A 26,353-nucleotide genomic window follows, 5' to 3' on the forward strand; every position below is an offset into this window, starting at 1 on the left:
GATTTGAGCAGCCTCCAGTGCAGGTGGTCCTGGCTGCTGGGAAGGTAGTCCTGGGCTCCTCCTGGAAGAGGAAGTTGCTTGAGGCCCAGGACCAAGCTAAAGAGGGCCCTGCCCCACGAACTGGGAGATGGCTGCGGATTTTCAGCATACCTTTGGTTCTCCAAGGGGGCAGGGTTGCCTGACTTGCCAGGGAGCAAGGGCAGTCACTGGGTGGAGTGACTGTTCTTGTGGCCCTCCTCCGACCTCTGCCTAGGTCGGTGGCTGCGGGGTGCAGGCAGCCCTGAGGCATCCCAGTGCATGGCTAGGGGCGCAGGTCCAAGGAGCTCCCAAGCGTAATTATTTGATCTGCAGATGTAAGTGGAATTTATTGTAACAACAAATATAGTGATGTCAAAACCCAACCTTGGATTAAAGCCGGCAGCCAAAGGGGAAGTGTATTAATTTCCAACAGCATCTCAGGCCAGAGCCTATTAGAACAAGCTATTCTTCAGGCCCCCCCATCAGAATTAATCATTGGGAGTTAATTTGAAGCGCAGACAAGTTGCTGTTAATTTAGTGCAGGGAGGACGGGATGGAATAAAAAGCGGAGGTGCTGGCCGAGCCTCGTGGGTCTCATTAATCAGCCAGCTGAGACGGCCTGGCTTGATTACAATTTGCAAAAAAATTCATTAGGGCCCGGGCGATTGACAATTTTTCTCTCTGCCTGTGATGTGACTCATTAGGCAGCCAAATGAAAGCCATGATGACGGCCATGATGACAGCGGCCATCAAGCGCCGCTTGTTTATCTTCCTCCCCTCGGCCTGTCTCCCGGGCCTTGGCCTCCCTGCCGGGCTCTCGGGGGCGCCCGGGCGCTCAGGGGTTGGGGCGGGAGGGGGTCAGCGCCCCGAGGAGCAGGAGGGCGGGCGGCGTCGGCCAGCTCGGGCCCTCTCCTCCTCGTGTCTCCATAGGGCAAGGACCTCGAGGCTGGGAGGGCCCGGAGCTCGGTCCCAGAAGCGGGGCTTCCTGACGGCGGCCTCCAGCTCCTAGTGGGGTTCGCTTTCCCGCCGGGTTTGAGCGGTCAAGGCTTCCGGTCCCTCTGCCTCTCAACCCTGCCACGGGCTTTTGGAGAAGGCAGGTGGGAGTTACACTTGTTACGGTGGAAGGGGATGTCGGGGGCACTCCAGGATCTGCGGGGAGTCCCAGGGTCTCTTCCCCCGACCCGCAGTGCCGGCGGGGCAGAGGCCGCAGCTCCTCCACCTTCCCAGCTAAACTCTTCGCCCCCAGCCACCGGCAGACTGGCTCAGGTGTGTGGGTCGGGAAACGGCGTCCCTGCGGGCCTCGAAGGCTGCAGCAGCGTCGTGTGGCCAGTGGGGACCTGCCCCGAGCAGATGGCGCTCACCGGCGACCTGCGCTCTGCGCGTCCTGGCGGGTGGGATCCGGGCCTTGCGGCCCCCGCGCCAGGCCAGGGCGCGACCCGGGCGCCATCCCCTCCCTGTCAGGTTTCATGGCGCTGGGCGGGGCGCGGCCAAGAGCCTCTGCGCCCCGCAGAGCCGGCCGAGGCCCTCGGAGGACTGGCCCTTCTATTTTACTGGGATCAAAAACCAAGCCTGGGCCATTTTCTGCCACCGGAACTGTTGGGAACGCGGCGGGAAAGGGTGACTCGGTCGCTCCCAGCCTTCACCCTGCGCCTGAAGTTTGGGTGGAGGTCTTGGTCCCCAGGCCCCTCCAGCGTGGGGAGGTGACGGCCTGTAAGTAGTAAAAATTAAGTCAATATTAGTGTTAAACCCATGGCGGGCCGCGCTTCCCCTTCTTGGGCTGAGAACCGCGCCAAAGGCCTAGCGCCGCTGTATTGCAGCGGCTTCCCGGCCTCCCCTCCTTCCCCCACTCGAAAGGCTGAGGCTGGCGAAGCCCCGGCTTCTCTCGCGCTTCGGGCTGCTGGCTTGGTGGCACCATGCTCACCCTCGCTGGCCCGCTGCACGCCCCTGGGCGCCCGGGGTCTGTCCGCCGCAGCCTCCCGCGGGCCGGACCGCAGTATCTGGCGGCGCGCTTCTGGGTCCGGTAGGGAGCTCGGGGCTCTGAGCGCAGGGCCGGGGGTGGGACAGGAGTGGGCTTGGGGACCAGGCACGCCCCCACCGAGCTGGGGAGGCGCGCAGCTCCCCGTTCCCTGCAGACCGACTCCCAGCTCCCTGCGTAGCCTCTCCCCTTTTCCCCCTTTGTGGTGAGGGATACCGGGGCGTCCTTGGGGTGGGGCGGTGGCCGGGTCCCGCCCCCTCGACCCCGCCCGGAGGGGGAGGTGCAGCGGCCGCGGGCGCTCCAGCCCGCCACCGCCTCCGACTGAGGGCTGCCGGGAAGCCGGCTGGGCTCGCTGGGTTTTTGCTCCTGTCGCCAGATAACGCCCGGAGCCTGATTTATGGACCCTCCACTCTGCCAGCAGGCGAGCACCGCTTCTTTTCGGGCAAAGGAAAGACGTTTCCTTCCTGGCTGTAGTCGATTTGGAGCATCAGGAGTTTGTGCAAAGCCACCAATACCCGCACTCGCTTGCCTCCTCCGGGCACCCACCTCCTCCTCTGGCCGAAGTTTGCCGGCCTACTAGGTATCGATTAGGCTGTGCAAAAGGGGGATATAGATTTCTAAGGTGAGAATTAGGTTTTCTTAAATTCGTAACCCTATCGGTGCTCTTGCCCTCCTATTTTAAACCTGGTAAAGTGCTGGGTGGCTCAAGTCCAGGCTGCCTAAGGAAACAGGTTTTAGGGGATGTTTCTCCAGTACTGGTTCCAGACCAGTTGCCCGGCCACACCCTGGCAGTGCCCGGGACAGTCAAATTCTGGACACACTTATGAGGCCCAGGGATTGGTCTTTCTCCCCCCTCTCTCCTTTTTATTATTCACAAGACTGAAATTGTTTAAATGTCATAACTTATAAGAAAATAAGCTACATTGAAATAAATTAACACAACGGAGACGTGCTTCACATGGCTCAGATAGGATAGGCAACCCCAGGGGAAACCAAAGCCAGGCAAAACCAAAGCAAAGCAAAGCGAATTTCCAGGCTGCCTAACAATGTCTGCTTTTCGGTCAACTCAAAAAGCCAGAACGCAAACCAAAATCAGTTTAAACCCCAGCGCTTGTTCTTGGGTTTCACGTTTACCTTTGGAAAAGTATGGAAAGGTGGCTGCTAACCGTACATATTACAGCAGAGGTTTTGTTTTCTTCTGGAATGAGTGGAGAACATTACTGGGTAATTAAGTCCTATAACTTTCAAAATACTGCAGCTGAGATCCAGTCTATAGAGATATTTATGTACAAAGTAGGATAGTATAATAAATATTTAGCGTGTCTTCTGGTGTGGCTGTAAGCCCCTTCAAAAGCAGTCTTTTAAGCCCATTTAGTGAATATATTCTCAATTTGCTTAGGATGGCCACAACTAGGCTGTGACTTTGTTGCTTCAAACACAGTAGAGTCCACCATGGGTTCCCTTGGGTGCCGGGGCTTCTCCAGGTGGGTGCCAGGCCCTGGCCCTTCTGGACCCTCAGGGCCGGGCCTGCTCTAGCTGCTGATGCTGACTTCTGATAGCGAACCTGCTGACGTGGACGGGGATGGGGACGACGATCTTAGGGTTCCGGGAGGGCTCCCCTGTCTTGGAATTGGCATTGCCCGCCTTCACTCGTTTCCACTTGGCCCGTCGGTTCTGGAACCAGATTTTCACCTGCACCTCGCTGAGTTTGAGGGCGTGGGCGATCTGCGAGCGCTCGGTCAAGGAGAGGTACTTTTTGCAGTGGAACTCCTTCTCCAGCTCCAGCAGCTGCTCGCTGGTGAAGGCAGTCCGCCGCCGCCGGTTCTTGCCCGTAGACGTGGTGCTGCCCGCCGCGCCGCTGCTCGGCGGGGTCTCCTCCAGTGCGTGGCCCGGGTCTTCCTCCTTGTGAGCTGCCTGGCCAGTCAGATTGTCATCCGAGCTGTAGTCCACATCGCTCTCCAGCGAGAAGCTCTCCTCCTTGCCCTTCGGGTCGTCTTCCACCTTTGACTCGTCTTTCCCTTGCCCTCGGACAGCCCCGACTGAAAGCAAAACCAAACGGCATTTTATTACATTTCGCACACTGGCCTTCCTTTCTCCTTCCCACTGTCACTTGGGCATTCCGCGCCCCCCTCCCGCCCCCCGCCCTTTAGCGGATTGTCTTTCTATGACATTAACACATTGTGATTTCCTGGCCTTTGAGGGGTAGAGGAGAGGTGGGGGGAGCGTGAGAAAGCTCAAAGAAGAGGAGGCAGTACAGGCGACGGCCCTTTGCCCAGAACCATCACTCAAAGGGCCGCCATGCCTCCCCCGCACCCTCCCAGCCTCGGCAGCATCAGGAGAAGTAGCAGGAGGCGCGAGGCCCAAGAGATTGCCCGCTTTGTCCCTGGGGTGGGGGCTGGTTGAGGACCGATGGGGGAATTCAGGATCCATCCTGCCTCCCCCACCGTGAAAATTCAGTGAACCTCAATTGCTTCCTAACCGGACTGGAGGCGTAGGGACGTGCAGATCCCAGACCGTCTTTTTTGAGACAGACAACATTGGTCAAAGGGATGTTTTGTGGCCTTAGAAGTTCCCACCAGACACCCCCAACACACACACACAGACACACAGCCTCCCAGGAATCCGTTCTCCCGGAAAGTAGCAAGACCAGCGAAGAGGTTTAGAAAGTCTGGGCGCCCCTGGGCACACGCACGGCTGGGACGCTCAGCCCAACTCGTCTCCCCTAGAGGCTGCAACCTACCCAGGACCCCAGGTCACCACGGAGCGGTAGAGGAGGACTCGGATAAACGCATCGTCAGACAGATATGCGGCCCAGGGCAGCAGCTGGTCGCTGGGCGCTAAATGCCCCCCCGAGACCCCGCTTGTTGCGTGGCTCTGAATGTCCCCCGGAGGCCCAGCGGCACAGCCGGGCCTCATCCTCCAACTCCTCCGGCGGGGGTCGAGCGGGGGCGCGGCCTCGCCCCCTCGGTCTCCCGCGGGAACCCGGCGCTGGCCCGCCCCCGCCTCCTCCCGCCCCCGAGTCCCGGCTGCGCGCGCCGCCGACTCACCGAGAGAAGCCTGCACCGCCTCGGCCGCGGAGAAGGCGAGCAGCGAGCCCTCTTTGGCCAGGAAGCCTTTGCCGTCCTCTGCGTCAGCCTGCAGCGCCTCCGCCTTGTCGAAGTTACCGCCGCCGGGCAGCGGCTGCGGCGCGAACTTGCGGGCCGCTGCCGCCTCCTGGTGCTGGGGCGACGCGGAGAAGCCGCCGGGGAGCGTAGCCATAAGCGTAGAGGTGAGCGCCATGCCCTGCGCCAGGCTGGAGCAGAAGCCGGTGGGCAGGCTGGGGATCTGGTGGTGAGGGTGTGCGGGCGGCAGCGCTGGCTGCAGCGCGGCCTGGGGCAGCGCGGGCGGCGGCGGCGGCGGCGGCGGCAGCACTACCGGCCGGTAGGGCATGAACATGGGGTAGCCAGTGTAGACGAAATGGCCTGGGCTGGGCTGCGGCGGGCTGCCGATCAGCGAGTCTATGCTGAAGGCGGTGCTACTCCCCAGCGGGCGCTGCATCATCATCAGCGACGGCGGGAACGCTGCGCTCATAGACGCGCTCGGGAGAGGCCAGCGAGAGGCGAAAAGTCCCCGCGCCGCGCCGCCGCCGGGAAGCCCGCCGGACGCCGGGAGCACGGCCGGGAGCGTCGGGCAGGGGCCGAGCGGAACCCGGAGAGCAGACGCCTCCGCCCCTCAGTCCTGGGCCCGCTGCATGCCCGGCGGGTGCAGGGTGTGTGCGGGGTGAGACCGTGCGCCCCGGAGTGGAGAGGACGCCCGGGCCCCTCGGGCTCGCCGGAGCCCCCGTCCGCCGCTTGCCCGTCGGAGCCCGCGCGCGTCGCGGGTGCCGCCCTAGGCCCCGGTAAGCTGCCGTCTGTCCGTCCCTCCGTCCGTCCGTCTGTCCCGCCGTCCGTCGCCTCCCGCGGGCCGCTGGGTAGCGCGCGAAGCCGGCGTACTTGTCTTCGGCGGGCGCCGCCAGCACCTTTAAATCGCGCTCCTCTTTCTCATTCACATTTTGCCTGCCGCCAGGCCCGGCTCGCCTCACGTGGGGCTGGGCGCCGCTGGCCATTGGCTGAGCGGGGAGGGGGTGGGGCGAAAGCGGGGCCCCGCCCTTTCCACCCAAGCTGGCCGCGAACGGGCTGCGGGCGCCACCGTCGGAGGCGCGCGGGCCGGGGAGCCGGAGCCTGCGTGTCTAGCCCGCGCCGCGCAAACCTGAGAGGGGCGGATGGCACCTCCAAGACTCGGACCTTGGGGCCCTGCAGCCTTGTCGAGGCCGCCTCGAAGGGCAACCTCCGGAGCCCGCACCCCCGCGGCTGGGCCGGGGGCGCTTTATTTCTTTTACTGTATTTGTCATGGAACCAACCTGCCTGCGGCTCACTCCAGCGCTGGGTGCTCCGGCTGCTCCTGGGGTCCGGGCGAGGATCCTGGAGTTGGGGACAGGGTCCTACCCCTCCAGAGCCGCCCCCGGGACGAAGGCTGGGAGCAGGCAGGCCCTGCCTGCCGCCGGGAACCCGCCGGGTTGTTCCCTGCCGGTCCGCGCTCCAGGTGGGGCGGGGAGGCTGCTGCTTCCCCCATCCCGGGCTGGGCTCTCCCGTGAGCGATCCCGTCTCTCATTTTTCATGACATTCTTAATCATCGCACCTATTTACACACTTTGCCAGCGCGCACCAAAATAACAACCACGATAATTATGATAATAAAGAGAGTCCTTTATCTGCTCCATCCTCGGGGAGGAAGGGGGGAGTTGCTGCGCCTCCAGATTGTGTAACGTGAGATTATCCTGATGAAAGCTTTATGATGTTTGCTCAAATAAAAGCTGCGTTTTGTAAATAGGCGCTAATTAAGCACCTTGTGAACGCAGGGAGTGCTCACCCTGGCGCCGCCGCCCGGTTTCCAGCGCGAGGACTCGAGGGCGCGCGGTTCCTCTTTGCTGACTGCAGGATGGAGCCGATCCCCTCAGGATGTTTCCCCTGTTCTCAACAATGGTAAAGACCCCCAAATTTGGAAGTAAGGGAATTTGGGGGTGGAGGGAAACCAGGGACATTCTTATCCCCTCCTCCATTTTAAAACAAAAACTTTCAGCTCTTGTCTTCCCTTTAAAAATGGAATAATTTCGTGACGAGGGCAGACCGTGCAGAGCGCACCAGCGCGCGCGCGGGGCTTCCTCGCGACTCCAAGGCCCGGGCTTCAACTTCCCGGGTCTAGACGTCAGCCCTGAACCGCCAACAGCACCGGGTTGGGGAGAAGGAAAGAAGGGCATTGTTAGTTCGGTCATTAGAAATCAGCTCACGCCGAGGAGCTAGTGGTTGGGGAGTTGGCCCGTGTTAGACGTGTGTTATGTATCACTTACAAGCACATTTAATTGGGAGATAAAGATAAATCGATCTTTATGAATTTATCGACCCGATTCTTTGAAGCTCTTTTTTCGCGTTCTTCCTGTTTCTCTCCCTCCAACCCCAAGGCCCCCCGGGGGACGTCTTAATCCCAGATCAGCTCCTCCGCCAGGAGTCCCGCTGGAGACCCACTGCCCATCCAGCGGGCCTGGAGGAAAGAGGGGAGGGTGTGTCCTTGGCGCCCCGGGGCGCTGGGAAAACTCGATGGTCCCGCCGCCAGCCCTCTCCTCCTCGCCTCCTCCTCCCTCCCCACCACCACCCGGACAAAGACGTCTCGAGCGCGTTTCCCCACTCCAGGCCGCAGTAATAGATCGCTCCGGCAGCAGGCGGTTTGAAAGGAATTCATTAGGACGCTGCCTGGATTGCCTCCCCTGACTTCACGCCCAGACCCCTAGGTGGCTTAGGCAGTGTGAGGGGGAAATGAATTCCCTTTGGGATCCATGGAGAAGGAGGTGTCTGTGGGATTTCCAGGCTCTATCCCTCCTTCTTCAGTCCCAGAAAAGAAGAAAAAGAAAAAGAAAAAAAATCGAATCCCAGGGCAAAAGGCTGATATCTTTATGAGCATAATAAATACTCCCTCTCATTATGAGATAGTTACAGTAACACAGCCTTGGGTGCCATTACCTTGTTTTTTGAATACTAAGAAACGCTCCACTCCTTCCTTGATTTACGTGGCTACAGCCGGGGCCCTTCCGGCTTGCCACTGGCAAGCCGGGGTAAGCTGTTATTCATTTTACCTACGCAGGTTTGCCATGCACTTTGCTATTTCGCCCCAAAAATATTGTTCTAGGGACTTTTGTCGCCTAATTACCCTCCGAGAGACAGGGATTCCTTTGATTATTTTGGTGATTATTCTACATTTAAAGTTCAGCAAGTAGATTTAGGTCCGTCGAATTATAGCTACACTTGAAATAATTTGATGGCATATTATTTGCACCCATAAATTGCCATAGAAAGTATTGACTGCAGGGGTTATAATACTAATCTTTTGTTAGTGAGTTCAGATAATTCTCATCAATATGAATTTTATTTACTAGTGCTTTTTTCGCAAATGCAATGCAGTAATACTTTCTCATCTAATGCTTAACTGCTTAGAAAACGACTGTTCGTGTCGTAAAAGGATCCTTGTGTTTCGGCGTGATTAACAAGACTCATTCGGGGCACCTCAGCTACCTGCAAAGCGTTCAGAGCGTGGGGACTGCGGATAATAAAAGCCTTTAGAGTTTTCTCGGATCCTCAGAGAGATTTATGGACAGGAGCGACAGATACATGGCTTATCCATCCTCCGGATTCCTACCTGCCTTAGCTCGTAACAGCCTCAAACTGCAGAGTCCTCCGTGACTCAGCTCGGCCCAGTCTGCGCGGGAAAATCACCGGGCACAGATGTTTGCAACTTTATCCCCTCCCCCCTCCAATTAGGAAAAATGAAGGGCGCACCCGAAGGGAGAACTGGGTCCTCCAACTCCAGTTAACTTCGTGAACTTCCCTCCCCTCTTCCCCCCCACCCAGATGAAGATAGCTCAGCCCCTGGGCACTTTACTCGACAGGTGCTAGGCTAGTGTCAGGTTCAGATTATGCCACTTAAAACCTCAGACATTCCGAAAAAGTGATGGTAATTAAGTTGGCCCCTCGCTTCGGGGTTGTCCCAGTCTGCACTTGCATGCAGATGTATGAAGGTTGAGGGTGAAATAGAAAACGCACAAGTAAATGAATATTCATGCAGCAAACTTGTGCTGGCCTGCCCAGCCCAGCCCAACCCAGTCTGGAGGAGGAAGCACCGCGAATCGCGCCCTTCGCTGCCGCCGCCAGAGTTGAGGTCGCGGGTGGTCGTGGAGAGGATACGGTGTGGGCGCCCGTGGTCTCGGAGGACGCGGGGAATCCTGCGGGCCTCGCGGGTCTGGCGCTCCCGCCAGTCGCCCAGTCCTAGGCGACAGGCTGGTTTCTCGGGCAACCGAGTTGTTTTTATTTACAGGGATTTTGAGAAGCCCGATCGTTTGGTCATTGCCACAGCTCTTGCTCCTGGCAATAGTTGGGAAATAACTTGGGATGGGTTTTATTTATGGAAGGGCAATTGGGATTCACACCCAGCTAACCCTGAACAGTCCCTCCCGAGGCCCGGACGCACTTACAAAGGGGTGCTTGTGTAAAATTCCCCATCAGACACACCAATTTGCAAGTAGCAGAAAGCATTGAAGCCTCATCTTTTTAAACATTTTATTCAGCTTTTTTTTTTTTTTTTTTTTTTTTAATCTGAAAGCCCAAAATAGACTCCATGTGGTTCTAAGTGAAGTCAGCCCTTGGCTGGCTTTGAAATAGCTCCTGCAATTATGTAAAAGAGCCATTCACCAACAGGACGGAATTAAAAGGGATCTCGCCCGCTTCCCTTTCATTGCCAACCTCTCATGTTTGGCTTTTCAAAGCACTTCCAACACGATGTCTTTCTCCAGGACAAAAGGCAGAACAAAAAAAGTCCCCAAACTTGTAAATTGAACGTCAAGGGAACTTTAAACAATTTAAAGCCCATAAATAATGATAAAGGGGACTGGCAAAAAAGGCAAACCCATTCAATTAATAGAGTTTCCCAAGCAAAGATCAAGTGGTTTATAAAATAAAAGTCTTTGGTTTCATTATTCTGCTCCTTGACCATGCAGAAAGCAGGACAGGGGGTTTTCTAAAGCGCCCTGAAGAAGAAACACTTTGCGGGACTGTGTGTGCTGCGACATTCTTATGTAGAAACTTTGCTTTTTGTCCCCCACCCTCAAAGTAGCAGAAACAAAACAACTGCAAAATAGAAATGTGAAGGGGAGGGTTTTTCTTCTTCTTCTTCTTCATTTCCTCCTGGGAGTTGGAAAATGTTATCCGCAGGCCTGAAGGCTGGGAAACGTGACCTTTACACCTGCGCCACCCTCTCCACTCCAGCGACGAGGAACAGGAGGAGCCACAGCCGCTAGGCCCGCGAGGCGAGCCCTCGTGGGATCTGGGGACAGGAAGGTGGGGATGGAATTCTGCACAGCCCCGGAGTCCCTGGGGGGGGCGGGCGCTGTGGCGCTGACTGCGCACCCGGGTGCGCGTTGCCTACGCTTGGAGCCCAGGACTACCCCAACTCCACGCGGAGCTCGGCTCCCCCGGCCGGGATCCAGATGTCCGAGGGCGCTTGCGGGTGTCCTAGTTCTTTTTCAGAGCAGCCCTAACGATTGAGGCTGGGGAGTTCAAGACCACTGGGGATAACTGATCGCCCATCGCCTTCGTCCTGGAAGCCCAGCGCCCGCGCTCACCACACGTCTCTCTGGGAGCACCTAGCCAGGCAAAGGGAGATTCTCCGTGGGGACTGAGGCATACGCCCGCCCCGGGGCTCCCAGCCTGGGAAGAGGGAGCACCAGGCAGAGGCCAGGCTGGAGACTCGGGCTCAAGGGCTGCAGTTGTGCGGGCAGAGGCCAGGGGTGCGGATGGAAGTGGTGTCCCCTCGTGTCCCGTCCGGATCTGACTCCTGCCGGGGTTCTGGAGGCCGCGTGTTGGCGAACCCCAGCCCCTGGAGTGTTTGGTGAGGGAGACGCCGGCCGCCAGGCGCTTCTCACCTGGCTTTATCTCCTCCCATCTGCTCCCTCGATTCCCGAGGCCCCACCTTTCGGGGACTTCAAATGCGCCCTGCCACCCGGAGTCCGGCTTTCATCTCCCGCACAGCAGGCATTGTTTGTGGGACTTCACAGAGATGCTAATCCCCGGACCGCGTGAACCGCGGCCTGGGAGCCGGGCAGAGGGCACCGAGGGGTGAGGGGGTGCGCACTGGCCTGGGCTGGGGACCTTCGGGACGGCCTCTCGAGCAGCCCTCCTGAGGAGCCCGGGTCCGCTACCGTGCGGGCGCCGCATCCCGCCTGCCTTGTACTGGAAGGCTGCGGGCGCGTCGCAATGGGCCTGGGCTGGACGCAGTCAGCGTCCAACACACGGAGGAAGAAGCAGCAGGCCAGGGACGATGGCCGGCGCTCAGCTGTGGGCCCCACGAGCTTCCAATGCTCGCCAGGAGACCGTGTGTCTAGGAGAGGCAGGCCATGGACCCTATGAATCTTCCCTGGAGGCTGGAACCCCCCGAGACTCTTGGACACCCCAAACCAAGTCCCCAGCCGCTGCCTCCACGATGGCCCCGACCTCCTTCAGGGGCGTAGTATTTTAAAGAGGATGCGGTCTGCCCGGAGGGCATGCATTTAACCCTTTAGAAACCGCGCTGGAGGGAGCAGAAGGGTGTTGAATCAACAGCCTTCCACAACAGGGGCACCCCTCCACCTTTAACTTCTTCTGGGACCAAATGAGCAGTGATTGCTGTAGCAAGAACTGTTTCTTCTTCCAGAAAATCCTGCAAAGCAGAGCCTGAATTTGCTCTGGTTATTTCCTCCTCCTGAAAAGAATGTCGCAAGACAGGGGTACGGGGTTGGGTATGAATGGAAAGGAGAGATGTTGATTAAACGGGGAGGGAGAATTGGAATGGCCTCTGTCACCAGGTGGAAGTCCCGGGCGAAAGTCATTGGAATTCCCAGAAAACGCCACTCAGAAATAAGCTCATCTGGAAAACTCAAGGGTAGGTGTGTCTAGCCCCACTGACATTGCTCCAAAGGACCCCTGTGCCTGTCAGAGAAAGCTCCTCAGGAAAGTCGCCCTAACTGACTGACTCTTCCCAGGAGAGAACAGGAGGGGAGTGTGCGCTGATGCGAGGTGGTGGGGGGTCCATTCTGTTTACAAAAAAGTGAGGGCAACAGATTCCCATCCTTTAAAGAAAGTAAACACGATCACTTCACTTAAAGTAGGGCACCAGGTTTACAGAATCAGAGAAAAGAACACTTGCCCCGAAACCGCCTGGGGCAGACATATTTCCATATTGGAGGAGCATCCCAGGGTAGATCTTTGCTCTTGTTTGAGACACTTGAAAGTCCTGGAGAACCAGAGCCAGTGACCACAGACTCAACTGCCCCCACCCACTTCAGGCTCTTGGAACCCTCATCTATCCTGGGCTCCAAGGTGGGCTGTGAGGTCATGGTCTCACAAGAGGCTGAGCCAGCTCCTGAGCCATGAGAAATGCAAGGTAGGCTGGGGCCATCTCCAGCAGTTCCACAGTTAAGTCACACCTCCTGATCATTCTCTGCCACTGCCCGAGAAGGTTGGGCTGAGTTCACAGGAAGGAGAGCCTCTTTGTTTTTAGATCTGCAATTGTTCCCAGTGCGTCAGGTTCTTTAAGTACACAGCCCCTTCTTGGTGATTGCAGAAATAAGTGGGAATGGTGACCTCCTTGGCCTTTGAAACCTTTGAGTTTCTTCCATTTATCATGGGAAAAAATACGGATAACTCAATTTGCATGACTTTGCTGCAAACAATTATGTCTCCCTATGGGTGTGGCCTGAAGTTCCCAAGCTTTAGAAAAAGAGGGAACCAAGAGTGAGGTCAGAGAACAAATCCAAAGATCCTAAAGTATTTCCAGCTAGTGACCAAAAACTGCTAGAGTGCGTGTGAAATAAATAGGAAACTGAGGGAATGAGGAGCGATTAATTCTTTGAGTCACAGTGGGAAGAATCCAGAAAATTGCTGGAATCCAGAATGCTGCCTCTCAGACATTCCTAGAGGACATTTCTGGGTTTTGTAGGAAATGAAAACATTTTGTATGGGGCATGTTGTCCGTGTGTGTGTGTGTCCGTGTGTGTGTGTGTGTGTGTGTATAGTGAGTGGTTTTTTTTTTTCTCTCCAAATAATGAACACGGAGTTAAAGAAAAGGTGTTCAGACTTGCTATCTAGTATTTGTTCTGCACAGTGACTTTAAAACACCCCTGCAGGGGGAAGTCATTCACAGGACCGTATGTCATTTCCCTGCGGTTCCTTTACACCCACACATGAAGGCGGGCAATTGCTATCTGCAGGGGACACAGCCATTGACACCAGAAGAGGAGCTGGGGGCTGGTTCTGGGGGGGTCCCCTGTGTGTCAGATACCTAGTGTGACCAGGCCACAGCACAGCAGCCACCGCTGACAGTGACTTTGTGAATGGGCCTCTTCCAGGCCCTCTGCCTCCCAGCTTTCCTTCTGGGCATATGAGAAAAACTAGTATGGGAAATGAACCAAAGTCAGAAGCTATCTGGCTTGTCTCCACCTGGACACACCTGTTCCCTGAAGTCTGTGACAATAATGAACACTGAAGCTTTAGAAGGAGCTGCAACTGATCATGGCTCAGAAAATGACGATGATTGGACTGGATATCATGTGACCAACTTTGATACCTTCATTGAGTTCAGGGACTTTCTTCTTCTACTTACCCAACTTCATTCCCTCCCCATCTCCTTATTTTATGGAGGTGAATGTTGTAGAATCTAATTGTTACCGTGATATTCCTAGTCTCTCTCTTAGTTATTATTATCAATTTCCCCTTGTTCTCTAGTTTCTTATAGACCCAGTTAAAGCACAAACAAGACAATCCTGGAAACCTTAAGAGATGAGAGACTTTTTAAAGTTTAACCAAAAAAGTTTCACATTCAGTTCATTCCCCATATTGTAAGTTATTTGGAAATTTATACTTTAAAATGAAGTGAACTTCATAATGTAGTTTTACATTATATTTTTAGCTGTCTAACAAGGTTATTCATATCTGTAAACGTAACTCAAATAAGTATTATAGATTTTATAGTTAATGAGGGAATGGCAGGAAACAGTTTTATTTAAGGCTTCACAATTTCTGAAGTATTAACCTGAAGATCCTCGTGGGTGTGCAGGGCGCTCAAGCACCCGGAGCGCCCCCTATGCACCACGTAAGAAATGGCATCCGCGGTGGACGCTGGCTGGGCTCTGGAATCCAGGGTAGGATCCGACTGTCCATCCCCAGGGGTCAGAAGGGCTGAGAGGTATGTCTTTCTCACGCCTATAGTTGGACAGGAAAAAGATCTCCAGTTTCTTTTCATTTTAAACACCCAGGCCACCAGAGAAGCCTTTGTCATAAACGATGGGGAAATAAAATCAGACCTCCATGATTGCTGAAGGTGTAAGAAATACTGTCAGATTTTGGAGGTGATCTTAGAAAACCCGCCTCGGCTTCCTTATAGAATCCAGGTAAGGTTCTCCAGGCTCTGCCTCACCCTGAGCAGGTCCTGGAAGGGGATAGATAGGAAGACCTCGGACATCTGGGCCTGAGGGTCCTGGGCTGCAGCTGAGGCCACTCTTCCTCTGCAGTTCCATTTGCCTAGTGGGCGGGAATCCCCGCTCTCCTCCACCAGCGGCTTGACTGTGTCCCCCAAACGGGGATAATTAATATAGCACGAGTTGATGTGGGCACTGGGCACTGAACTCGATCGTGTAGCACACGTGGGCCGGGAGCCTGGCCCAGAGAGGATGCTCAGGAAGGCAGCTGCAGGAGCAAGCACGCTGCAGGGAGCTTGGGGAGCGCGGGCCAGCCAGGGGCAAAAGCCTGTGCTCTCGGAGTGAGAGTATCCGTAGGAGGGCAGCCTCTGGGCACCAGATTCTGGGGCATTTATTTATTATTAATTGATTAATTAATTTTTGAGACAGAGTCTCACTCTGACACCAAGGCTGGAATGCAGTGGCATGATCTCAGCTCACTGCAACCTCTGTCTCCCAGGTCCAAGTGATTCTCCTGCCTTAGCCTCCCAAGTAGCTGGAATTACAGGCACGTGCCACCACGCCCGGTTCATTTTTGTATTTTTAGTAGAGACAGGGTTTCGCCATGTTGGCCAGGCTGGTCTCGAACTCCTGACCTCAAGTGATCCACCTGTCTCGGCCTCCCAAAGTGCTGGGATTACAGGCGTGAGGCACTGCGTCCGGCCTCTGGAACATCTAAAAACAGATCACAGGCCACCCAATGGAACAGGACGCAGTGTGACATTTCACAACACACGATGCCTCTCCCGGGAAAGGAGAGCCCGCGAGCGCCTCTACTGGGTGGGCACAGCGCCATTCCCATTGCACGAACCGAGACGGAGGCCCCGGCCCTGGAGAGTCCTCCCTCCGCCGTTTGCTCTCAGCACCAAGTCTGGCATCGCCAGGGCGCCAGGCATGGCCTTCCCAGGGAGAAGGCTTTTCTGTCATTTTTTGGATTATTTTACTTTAAATATGTGTGCAAAACCTCAGCTACATTCTTGTGGGCCGGGGAGAGGCAACGCGTGCACCTAGGCCTCCTGCTTGCCCCCACACTCGGTCTCCCCAGGGCCACCCCCTTAACCCCCCATGCCATCAGAGTTTTGAACACCGCTGGCGATGGAGCGTGGGGGGACGGAGAGGGGCGAAGTTGGGAGCGGGACCCGAACTGCCGGCCAAGGACCTAGGGCTGGCCTCCCCCTTGGCTCCCACCGGACACCGTTCTCGCCGCGGGACCTTGGCTTGAGCGCGCCCCCTGCGGGCCGCGGTGGGGATCGGCCCCTTGCAATGAGGGAACTGGGCCGCGCGCGCCGGGGCGGGAGTGGCGCTGCCTTCAGGTCCTCCCAGGTCCGGGTATCCCCTCCGAGATCCTTGAGGGAACCCATCCCGTGCACTACCGGATTTCCGGTCTCTGACCAGCCGGGGCTTCATTTCTACGCTTCCTTTTACTGTTGTCTTCCTCCTTCGGCGGTTTTTTTTTTTTTTGAAAGGAGCAAACATTTCCAGCTTTAATGCGGCCCAATTATCTCGTTTGCACGACTTAAAATGTTTCTCTTTAACTCATTTCAATCTAGTAAATATGCTTCAGCAAGTAGCTAATTTCTCAGGGATGGCTTCGCCTCGCCATTTGCATATAAAGCACGTCGGGGCCCGGCCCCTTCGAGTGCGCGAGTCTCTTCTCCCGGTGAGCGGGTGGCAGGCAGCCAGGCCTCCTCGTCCAGGGAGGTCACCTAGGTTTGGCCTAGGGAAGGCGGAGGCTGGGGTTCGCGACAGTGCCTGGGGACCAGGGTGGCAGGGAGGGCAGGGAAGCTTGGGCCGGGGAGGGGCCAGGACCTTCTTCGGAGTCCCCCAACCCCCGCGCCGCCCCGGCCTCCGCCGTCCCTTATTCCGAGGAGGGGCGCCCGTGGGGTAACACGTCGGCGCGAGGGTCGGGGGCGCATTTATCCTCAAGTGCGTTTATTAAATCGCGTCTGGAGATGGATGGACGTGGATACAGGAGAGGAAATCTCAGGGCTCAGTCGAGCAATCTCCTGGCTTTAAATTCCGAATAAAAGTCTCAAATATTCCCGGGTCATGGGGGCACTGTCTCATTAAAACCACTCTCGTCCTGAAACTGCAATGCAGACATTAAAGTGCAGTATTTTTCAATTAGAGCTGACGAATTCAATCAAAATTCCATAGATTAGGATGAAATGAGGCATGGGTCATTTACAGGGGAATTTAATTGCCGAGCCATTAGACAAATAGTATATTTGCCATTCCCGCGTTATCCATCATTTTCGACATCAATACCGGGGCCGCATCTCCCCGTCCCGCGGCCGCCCGGCGTCGGCTGTAAACACTCCCTTCCCTGTATCTTCTTATTATATCTGATTTCATTTAGGGCCATGGGGGATTATAAATGTTCACGCAATCAAGTTCATTAGGACTTCAAATCGCATTTCTGATTGGGATCGCTCTGCCGCCGTCCTCCCAGCGCCTTTCAAACCCCAGCGCGTGGCTTTCAAAACATCTTTTTGAATTTAAAGCCTCACATCCTTTTGTCTTGCGACGCCCCCTCCCGCCCCACCCCGCCCGGCGGCTCCCCGCTCTTCGGGCCTCCTTCCCGGGGGAACAGCCCTGAACCCCTCTTGCTGCGAGCGGGTCTGGGGAGAGTGGGGCTGGGCTCCGCAGGCTGTCGGAACCCCCTCCCACGCCGCGCAGCCGCGGGGCGCTCGTGTCCCCGAGGCCTGAGCTGGGCGTGGAGGACGGGCCCTGCGTGTTCGCGGATCGCTAGTGGGGGCCAGCCCCGCACCTCCCGTCCCGGCCAGGCGCTGCGGGTAGGGGGAGCGGAGCAGAGGGGCCGCCTCCCGCCTTTGAATCTCCTGGCTGAGGGCCTCTGGGTAGCGATTAGACCCACCCTTGGGGACTGGCGCTGGGGACCCCTTCCTGGGCTGGTCCCTTTCACTCCAAAGCCCCAGGTGAAGGCGGTGGCCGGTGGAGCAACGCGCTCTTCCTATCAGCAAACCCAAGAAACAAAGGGGGAGGCTCTTCTAGGGAGAGCGCGACAAGAAAGGCTCAAGACATCCCTTCCAGCACAGCTGAAAAATAATAGCTTAATATTAACTGCTTCTCATAAAAATATACTTTCACAGAGACACAGTTACAAGAAGCAAACCCTCATTTTATCCCGTACTTTGTGCTCATGGCTGTTAGCTGCCTCAGTAATTTAATTGGAATGGAACGTGAGAAATGTGTCATTTTTGAAGAATTTATGCATCACTTCCTAGAAATCTCATTGTGTTAACTAGGAGCCTACTGCGTTCTGTTTAGAACCCATAATCACATTTTTATGTGTCTGTATTACGAGTTAATGTGACCTCCTGTCTTTAGCAGATAAAAAAAAAAATGTTCTCTTGCGGTAACATCTGTATCAAACTCTGGCTTACATCAAATACGCCACAACCCTGGTTTTCCAAGGTTCTCCAAACTTGCGAACTTTCTTAAGAGCAGGGAAAATAAATGTGAATGGAAAAAGTGTCTACCAAATGAATAATTACCCACTAAATTAAAACCCCGTGTTAAACATAGTCGACAGCAAATACTGCATTCTCAATCATGTTTATTGCTTACAAATTGCATTACAAAGAAATTCACTGTTTTTATTGGAGTGATTAAGCAGAGAATGTTAGCACTGCAGAAATACCATTCTGGAAAATTAGACGAAGGCTGAAAACCCAGCTAGTTACATTGCAATAGTAAATGTATAATTTTGTTAAAGAACACGTTTAACACACAAATGAGTATTGGGCTGTTATTATGGTATCATAAAAGAGTCAACTGAAAATATATTTATTTATAAACACATTGCCTATAAACTGCACATATTTAATACAAAGGAAGCAGGCAATTCCATAATCAATATTTTAATTACTGAATTTTTTATTATGGCAGCACGATTCTATACGATAGTTTACGAATCTGTAGTTTTCCTAGGCTCTCCTCCCCTTTACCATGTGAGCTAAGATCTTCCTGTTTTCCTCGTTTTTTAATTCTGGGGAGAGTAGGGTGGTGGGCGAGGGTAAGACCGTTTGCTTATGGCGCCACCTGCAGGCCTCTCTGAAAATGAATTTCAATACCTGTGCAATCTTCCGCGGGGTTCTAGATTGCTCAGGCTTATTTTAGCAGTTTAGTGAAATTAATTTTTGTTTTAACAGAGAAAGATGTTAACAATTTCAAGGCAAATCCCAGAGTTTGAAAAGGATTTTGATGTTCCCAAACTACACTTAAATCCTAGAAATGAGATGCAGTATTGACGGTAATTGAAACACAGGGGTTTCTGCATACCCCATCTGGACATAACAAATTTGACGAAGCAGTAATTTATCCTTAAAATAATGGAATAAAAGATACAACATTCCTGGTTTATCCCTGGGTCCTAGGGCAGCCCTTAAGAGATGAAAAGCACTTGGCAAGCTAATAGCACCTGAAATTGTAGTGATTGAGCAGCTTCTTAGGTGCCTGGCGTGGTCAGGAGGCGGGGGCGCTAGAGTGGACCAGCTCATTCCCCAAGCCTGTATTTGACACTGTTTCTGCAGAAGGTTAAGGGTTCTTTGCAAAAGTTCAACAGCCTACCCCATCAGTATGTGTCTAAAGGGTCATTTCAGAGATTGGAAATTTGACAATTATATACAGTTACTGGGATCAGCAAATGCTCCATAGACTTAAAGAGTCAGTGGCTTTGATTTTCTTTAAACCATACTGAGTCAGTGATTATCAAGTAACTTAAATCAACATAAATATACTAAAAAGACAGGCCTAATGCTGGGCTCAGAGTTTTAAACATAACATGTCACACAGTGCTGGCTCTGTGTACTAATTGCCTGTGGATGGTGGATTGTGTCTGATGGTCCAACCGTGATTTTTTCTTCCTGTCCTGGCATGGTTGGTGATGACAGAGGCCAGCCTCCCCAGGACCAATATTGGTGGAGAGCTTCATTTGTGTATTTTATTTTTTTGAGATGGCGTCTCACTCTGCCACCCAGGTGAGTGTAGTAGCACGATCTCTGCTCGCTGCAATCTCCGCCTCCCAGGGTCCAAGCGATCCTCTCATCTCAGCCCCCTGAGTAGTTGGGACCATAGGCATGTGCCACCATGCCTGGCTAATTTTTTGTATTTTTGGTAGAGATAGGGTTTCACCAGGTTGCCCAGGCTGGTCTTGAACTCCTGAGCTCCAGCAATCTACCTTCCTAGGCCTCCCAAAGTGCAGAGGTTACAGGTGTGAGCCGCTGTGCCCAGCCACTTGTTTCTTTTTTAATTCTCTGTGGTCAACGACAAGTAATAATCAAAGACATTCAACAAAAGTTGGAGGGAAAATATTCCTCTGTTGTCTTTTTTGTTTCTTGGACACAGGGTCTCACTCTGTCATCCAGGCTGGAGTGCAGTGGTACAATCATAGTTCAATGGAGCCCTGACCTTCCAGGCTTAAGTGATCCTCCTGCTTCAGCCTCCTGAGTAGCTGGGACCACAGGTGCATGCCACAATGCCCAGTGAATTTTCAAATTTTTGGTAGAGATAAGGTGTCACTGTGTTGCCCAGGCTGGTCTTGAACTCCTGGGCTGAAATGATCCTCCTGCCTCCCAAAGGGTGGGGATTACAGGCACGAGCCCCTGTGCCCGGCCCTCTGCTATCTTTCTTTTTTTTTTCTTTTTTCTTTTTTTTAAGTAGAAACAGCTGGTAAAAGCATCCTTTACTCTTTTGTTACTTTTTGAATTTTGAGCTGTGTGAATGTGTCATTAAAAGCTAAATTTGAAATTAAAGGAAATAATTTAGGCCTTGTAGAATTGAGTTTCGATAATATATTCAGTGAGAAAAAGAATGATATTCAATGTGAACTGTGTAAGAAAGGAAAACATTTTTAGACCCTTTAATAAAACAAACAAACCAGAGTATATTTTGTTCACTGGAAAAGAAGTAAGCCAAGATAATTCTAGTCTTAAAGTAGAATGCCCCTTTAGATGTTTATCAACTAACCTCCCTCTCTCCTTTTTTCCCTCCCTGCTTCTCTAATTGCCTCCTTTCCTTTTCTTAGTCTTGTCTCCCTCCTCCTCTTCTTCTTCCTTCTCTATCTTCTCTTTCTTTTTGTTCTCTTTCACAAAGTCGCACTTTGTTACCCAGGTTGGAGTTCAGTGGTGCCATCTTGACTCACTGCAACCTCCACCTCCCAGGCTCAGGTGATCCTCTCATCTTAGCCTCCCGAGTAGCTGGGCCTATGGGTGCATGCCACCACACCTGGCTAATTTTTTGTATTTTTGGTAAAGATGGAGTTTCACCATATTGCCCAGGCTGGTCTCGAACTCCTGGGCTCAGGGTATCCACCTGCTTTGGCCTCCCAAAGTGCTGGGATTACAGGTGTGAGCCACTGTGACTGGCTGTTTCTCTTCTTCTTATTGATATGGTTTGATATTTTTCCCCTCAAAATCTCATATTGAAATGTAACCTCCATTGTTGGAGGTGGGGCCTGGTGGGAGGCATTTGGGTCATGGGGTGGATCCCTCATGAATAGCTTAGCACTATCCCCTTGGTGAGGAATGAATTCTTGCTCTGGTGGTTCACATGAGAGCTGGTTGTTTAAAAGAATGTGGCATCTGCCCCTTCTTACTCTCACTCCTGCTTTCACCGTGTGACATGCCTGTTCCCCCTTCACCTTCCACCATGACTGAAGCTTCTTGAGGCCCTCACCAGGAGCAGATGCCGACACCATGCTTCCTGTATAACCTGCAGAACCCTGAGGCAATTAAAACTATTTTCTTTATATATTACTCAGCCTTAGCTATTTCTTAATAGCATTCCAAGAACCGACTAATATAGAAACTTGGTACCAAAGAGGGGGGTGTTATGATAAAGATACCTGAAAATGTGGAAGCAACTTTGGAACTGGGTAACAGGCAGAGATTGTAAGAGTTTGGAGGGCTCCAAAGAAGACAGGAAGATAAAGGAAAGTTTGGAACTTCTTTGAGACTGGTTAAATGGTTGTGACAAAATGCTGATAGTGATATGGACAATGAAGGCCAGGCTGACGAGGTCTCAGATGGAAATGAGGAACTTATTGGGAACTGGAGCAAATGTCACCCTTGTTATCCGTTAGCAAAGAGCTTGGCTGCATTGTGTCCATGCCCTAGGGATCTGTGGAATTTGACCTTAAGAATGATGACTTAGGGTATCTGGTAGAAGAAATTCTGGTTTTTTGTTGTTGTTGTTGTTGTTGTTGTTTGAGATGGAGTCTTGCTCTGTTGTCCAGGCTAGAGTCCAGTGGCATGATCTTGGCTAACTGCAACCTCTGCCTCCTGGATTCAAGCGATTCTCCTGCCTCAGCCTCCCAAGTAGCTGGGATTACAGGCACCCACCACTGTGTTTGGCTAATTTTTGTATTTGTAGTAGAGATGGGGCCTTACCATGTTGGCCGGGCTGGTCTCAAACTCCTGATCTCAACTGATCTGCCCACCTTGGCTTCCCAAAGTGGAGGATTATAGGCATGAGCCACTGTGTCCAGCCTGATAGAAGAAATTTGTAAGCAGCAAAGTGTTCAAGAGGCAGCCTGGCTGCTTTTAACAACCTACAGTTAGGGAAGCAAAGAAATGACTTAAAGTTGCAACTTATATTTGAAAGAGAATTAATGCATAAAAGTTTGGAAAATTTGCAGCCTAGCTGTGTGGCAGAGAAAGAAAAAGCATTTTCAAGACAAGAATACAATCAGGCCATTAAGCAACCATTTGCTAGAGAGATTAGCATGACTAAAAGGGAGCCTAGTGCTAATGTCCAAGACAATGGGAAAAAGGCCTTGAAAGCACATTTCAGAGATTGCCAAGGCAGCCCCTCCCATCACAAGCCCAGAGGACTAGGAGGAAAGAATGGTTCTGTGGGGCAGGCCCAGGGCCCTGCTGCCTTGTACAACCTCAGGACACTGTTCCCTGTATCCTGGCCACTCTGGCTCCAACATCAGCTCAAAGGGGCCCAGGTATAGCTTGGGCTGCTGCTTTTGAGAGCACAAGCTGCCATATACATTGGCAGCTTCCATATGGTGTTAAGACTGCAGGTGCACAGAATGCAAGAGTGAAAGAGGTTTGGCAGCTCCCACTTAGATTCCAGAGAATGTAAGGAAAAGCCTGGGTGCCCAAGCAGAAGCCTGCCACAGGGACAGAGCCTCCATAGAGAACCTCTACTAGGGCAATACGGAGGGGAAATGCAGGATTGCTCAGCTGCTGAATGCAGTTGTGGGAAGGGGATCTCCACCCTCCAGACCCAAGAACGGTAGAGCCACTGGCAGCTTGCAACCTCAAGTGTGGAAAAGCTGCAGGCACCCAACTCCAACGTGTGAGAGCAGCCATGTGGGCTGCATCCAGGGAAGCCACAGGGGTGGGACTATCCAAGGCCTTGGAAGCCCAGCCCTCACACCAGGATGCAGGATGTGGAGTCAAATGAGATTGTTTTGGAGCTTTAAAATTTAATGACTGCCCTGCCGTTACAGACTTGTGTGGGCCTGCTGACCCTTTCCTTTGGCCAATTTCTCCCTTTTGGAATGGGAATGTACACTCAATTCCTGTACCACTATTGTATCTTAGGAGTATATAATTTGTTTTTGACCTCCTAGGCTCATGGGTGGAAGGCACTCCAGATGAGACTTCGGGCTTGGCACTTTTGATTTAATGAATGAGCTAAGGCTTTGGGAGGCTATTGCAAATACATAATTGTATTTTGAAATGTGAGAAGGACATGAAATGTAGGGGTCTAAGGCTAGAATGATATGATTTGGGTATTTGTCCTCTCCAAATCTCATGTGGAAATGCAGTCCACAGTGTTGGAGGTGGACCTGGTGAGTGATGTTTGTCCTCTCCAAATCTCGTGTGGAAATGCAGTCCACAGTGTTGGAGGGGGGCGTGGTGAGTGGTGTTTGTCCTCTCCAAATCTCGTGTGGAAATGCAGTCCACAGTGTTGGAGGGGGGCCTGGTGAGTGGTATTTGTCCTTTCCAAATCTCATGTGGAAATGCAGTCCGCAGTGTTGGAGGTGGGGCCTGGTGAGTGGTGTTTGGATCATGGGGGCAGATCCCTCACGAATGGCTCAGTGCCGTCCCCTTGGTGATGTGTGAGTTTTCACTCTGGTTGTTCACATAGGATCTGGTTGTAAAAGAGTGTTGTGCCAGGCATGGTGGCTCATGCCTGTAATCCCACCACTTTGGGAGGCTGAGACGGGCAGATCACCTGAGATCAGGAGTTCAAGACCAGCCTGACCAACATGGTGAAACCTCGTCTCTACTAAAAATACAAAATTAGCTGGGTGTGGTGGCGCATGCCTGTAATCCCAGCTACTCTGGAGGCTGAGGCAGGAGAATCGCTTGAACCCGGGAGCTGGAGGTTGCAGTGAGCCAAGATTGTGCCATTGCACTCCAATCTGGGTGACAAAGTGAAACTCCATTTCAAAAAAAAGAAAAAAAAAAAAGAGTGTTGCACCTCCCCACTCTCTTGTTTTTACTCTTGCCACATAATGCACCTGCTCCCCCTTTGCCTTCCGCCATGACTGAAGCTTCCTGAGGCCCTTTCTGGGAACAGGTGCTAGCACCATGCTTCCTATATAACCTGGAGAACCCTGAGCCAATTCAACCTCTTTTCTTTATACATTACTTAGCCTCAGTCATTTTTTATAGCAATGCAAGAACAGACTAATACGCTTATCTATGTGGAATTATGCAAGTCCTTTAATTGTAGAACTTCCTAACACGTGTAACACAGAGCATGGCTAAACACAGTCATTGAAACAATATTTTTGTCAGGCATTTTATTTTATTTTTTGCTTTAACAAAGCAATTTGCTAGCAGTAAATTCTACAAAACTATGAATAAGTTCCATCTCATCTGATGATTAAGATAGGGCCAGAGAACCCACTAGCCATTTTTGTCTTACAGAATCACAACCATCCATAAATCAGGTACAATATTCAGCACATCTCGAGAGCCACTAGAACCCAGGTGACTCAGAACTCATTTCTAGTGCCAGTTGATTTCCTACCCATACTCTTGCAGCTGTGATGTATGTTTCTGAGAAGTTAGGGGCAGAGTGAAGGATTCTTTCTGAGGAAGTTCAGTTAATTGCTGTGTGACTGCTGCACATGGTCCATGCTGACCAAGAGCACTTGGCTGAAGGTCTGGTTGGCATAGTTCATGTGATATTGACTTGGCGGGGTGGGACTAAGGGAATGCTTATCACAGAAATCGCCTGACTGCCTGTGGGACACTGATGAGAGCAATGGCCAGGGAAGCCACACGGTGCACAAATTGCCATCTGCCCTGGGAATATGACAGCCCTCATTCAACACAGGCCCATAGGCAGAGAGAACATGGCCAAGAATGGGAGCCCTTCCTCTCCATGCCTTCCTAATATGCCCAAATTTCTCCAGCAGCCTTGAGACAAGCTGTCCTATACTTGGCTGTGAGCACCAAAAGCAGGAGGGTACCAGTCAAGTCTGTCTTGTTGATGATGGATCCTTGGCCCCAAGCACTGGGCTCCACCCCCAGCAGACTTTCAAAAGTGGTAGTTAAATGAGTGAGCAAATGTCAAGAAAAAAAAATAGAAACCCAGAAAATAGTTACAGTTGATGAGCATGTGGGGGAATTGGAACTCTTGCATATTGCTGTTGGGAAGGTAAAATTGTGTAGCTGCTATGGAAAAATAATATAGAGGTTCCTTAAAATATTAAATCCAGAATTACTGTGTCATCTGGCAATCCCACTTTTGGGTATATATCTAAAGGAATTGAAAGTAGGATCTGGAAGAGCTGCTTGCACACCCATATTCATTGCAGCATTCTTCACCACAGCCAAGAGGTGGAAACAGTCTAAGTGTCCATTGACAGAGGCGTGGATACACAAAATGTGGTATATACAACAGAATATTATTCAGCTTTTATTTTTTAATTTTTATTTTTGTTTTTGAGATGGAGTCTTGCTCTGTCGCCCAGGCTGAAGTGCAGTGGCACGATTTTTGTATTTTTAGTAGACACAGGGTTTCACCGTGTTAGCCAGGATGGTCTCGATTTCCTGACCTCGTGATCCACCCACCTTGGCCTCCCAAAGTGCTCACTACAGGCGTGAGCCACCACGCCCGGCCTATTCAGCTTTTAAAAAGAAAGAGACCAGCCATGGGGGCTCATGCCTATAGTCTCAGCACTTTGTGAGGCCTAGGTGAGAGGATTACCTGAGCCCAGGAGTTCAAGACCAGCTAGGGCAACATGGCGCGAGACCCTGTTTCTACAAAACATTTTTTTTTTTTTTTTAATTAGCTAGATATGGTGGCATGTGCCTGTGGTCCCAGCTACTCAGGAGGCTGAGGCAAGAGAATCAGTTGAACCCAGAAGGTCAAGGCTGCTGTGAGCTGTGTTCATGACACTGCACTTCAGCCTGGGTGACAGAGTAAGACCCTGAATCCCCACCCCCACCCAAAAAAAAAGAAGGAAATCCTGTGGCATGCTACAACATGGATGAATGTTGAGGACACTATGCTGGATCAAAGAAGCCAGTTGCAAAAGGACAAATATTGTATGATTCCATTTAGTAGGAGGTATTTAGAGCAGTCAAAACTATGGGCACAGTAAGTAGACTGGTGGTCGCCACGGCTGGGGGGAGGGGAAACAGGGAGTTGCTTTTCAATGTGAAAAAGTTCTAGAGAACTATTACATAGCAGTGTGAATCTACTTAACACTACTGAACTGTACCCTTAAAATAGCTAGGAGGAAATTTTTTTCTTTTTTTTTGAGACGGAGTCTCACTCTGTTGCCCAGGCTGGAGGGCAGTGGCGCGATCTCT

The 26,353-nt window shown here is 52.5% G+C and overlaps 2 protein-coding genes and 1 long non-coding RNA gene across 3 annotated transcripts in view; 1 reads left to right on the forward strand and 2 right to left on the reverse strand.

The window, feature by feature from the left end:
* Positions 1-336: 336 nt before the first annotated feature.
* Positions 337-3,447, reverse strand: LOC141408131 (uncharacterized). The gene is made up of 3 exons (XM_074008569.1): positions 3,433-3,447; positions 1,940-2,566; positions 337-1,726 (listed from the first exon to the last, which is right to left on the reverse strand). Exons 1-3 carry the CDS (start codon positions 3,445-3,447, stop codon positions 1,658-1,660), a joined length of 711 nt encoding a protein of 236 aa, XP_073864670.1. The 3' UTR covers positions 337-1,657.
* On the reverse strand, positions 2,818-5,994 carry GBX2 (gastrulation brain homeobox 2). The gene is made up of 2 exons (XM_005574706.5): positions 5,041-5,994; positions 2,818-4,032 (listed from the first exon to the last, which is right to left on the reverse strand). Exons 1-2 carry the CDS (start codon positions 5,561-5,563, stop codon positions 3,509-3,511), a joined length of 1,047 nt encoding a protein of 348 aa, XP_005574763.1. The 5' UTR covers positions 5,564-5,994; the 3' UTR covers positions 2,818-3,508.
* Positions 5,042-26,353, forward strand: part of LOC102146056 (uncharacterized) — a 185,038-nt gene continuing 163,726 nt past the window's right edge. The window contains exon 1 of the long non-coding RNA XR_012421608.1: positions 5,042-5,261. This is a non-coding gene — a long non-coding RNA (uncharacterized lncRNA). The remainder of the gene's footprint in view (positions 5,262-26,353) is intronic.

Source organism: Macaca fascicularis, chromosome 12 (assembly GCF_037993035.2).
Source record: "Macaca fascicularis isolate 582-1 chromosome 12, T2T-MFA8v1.1".
Lineage (NCBI taxonomy): Eukaryota > Metazoa > Chordata > Mammalia > Primates > Cercopithecidae > Macaca > Macaca fascicularis.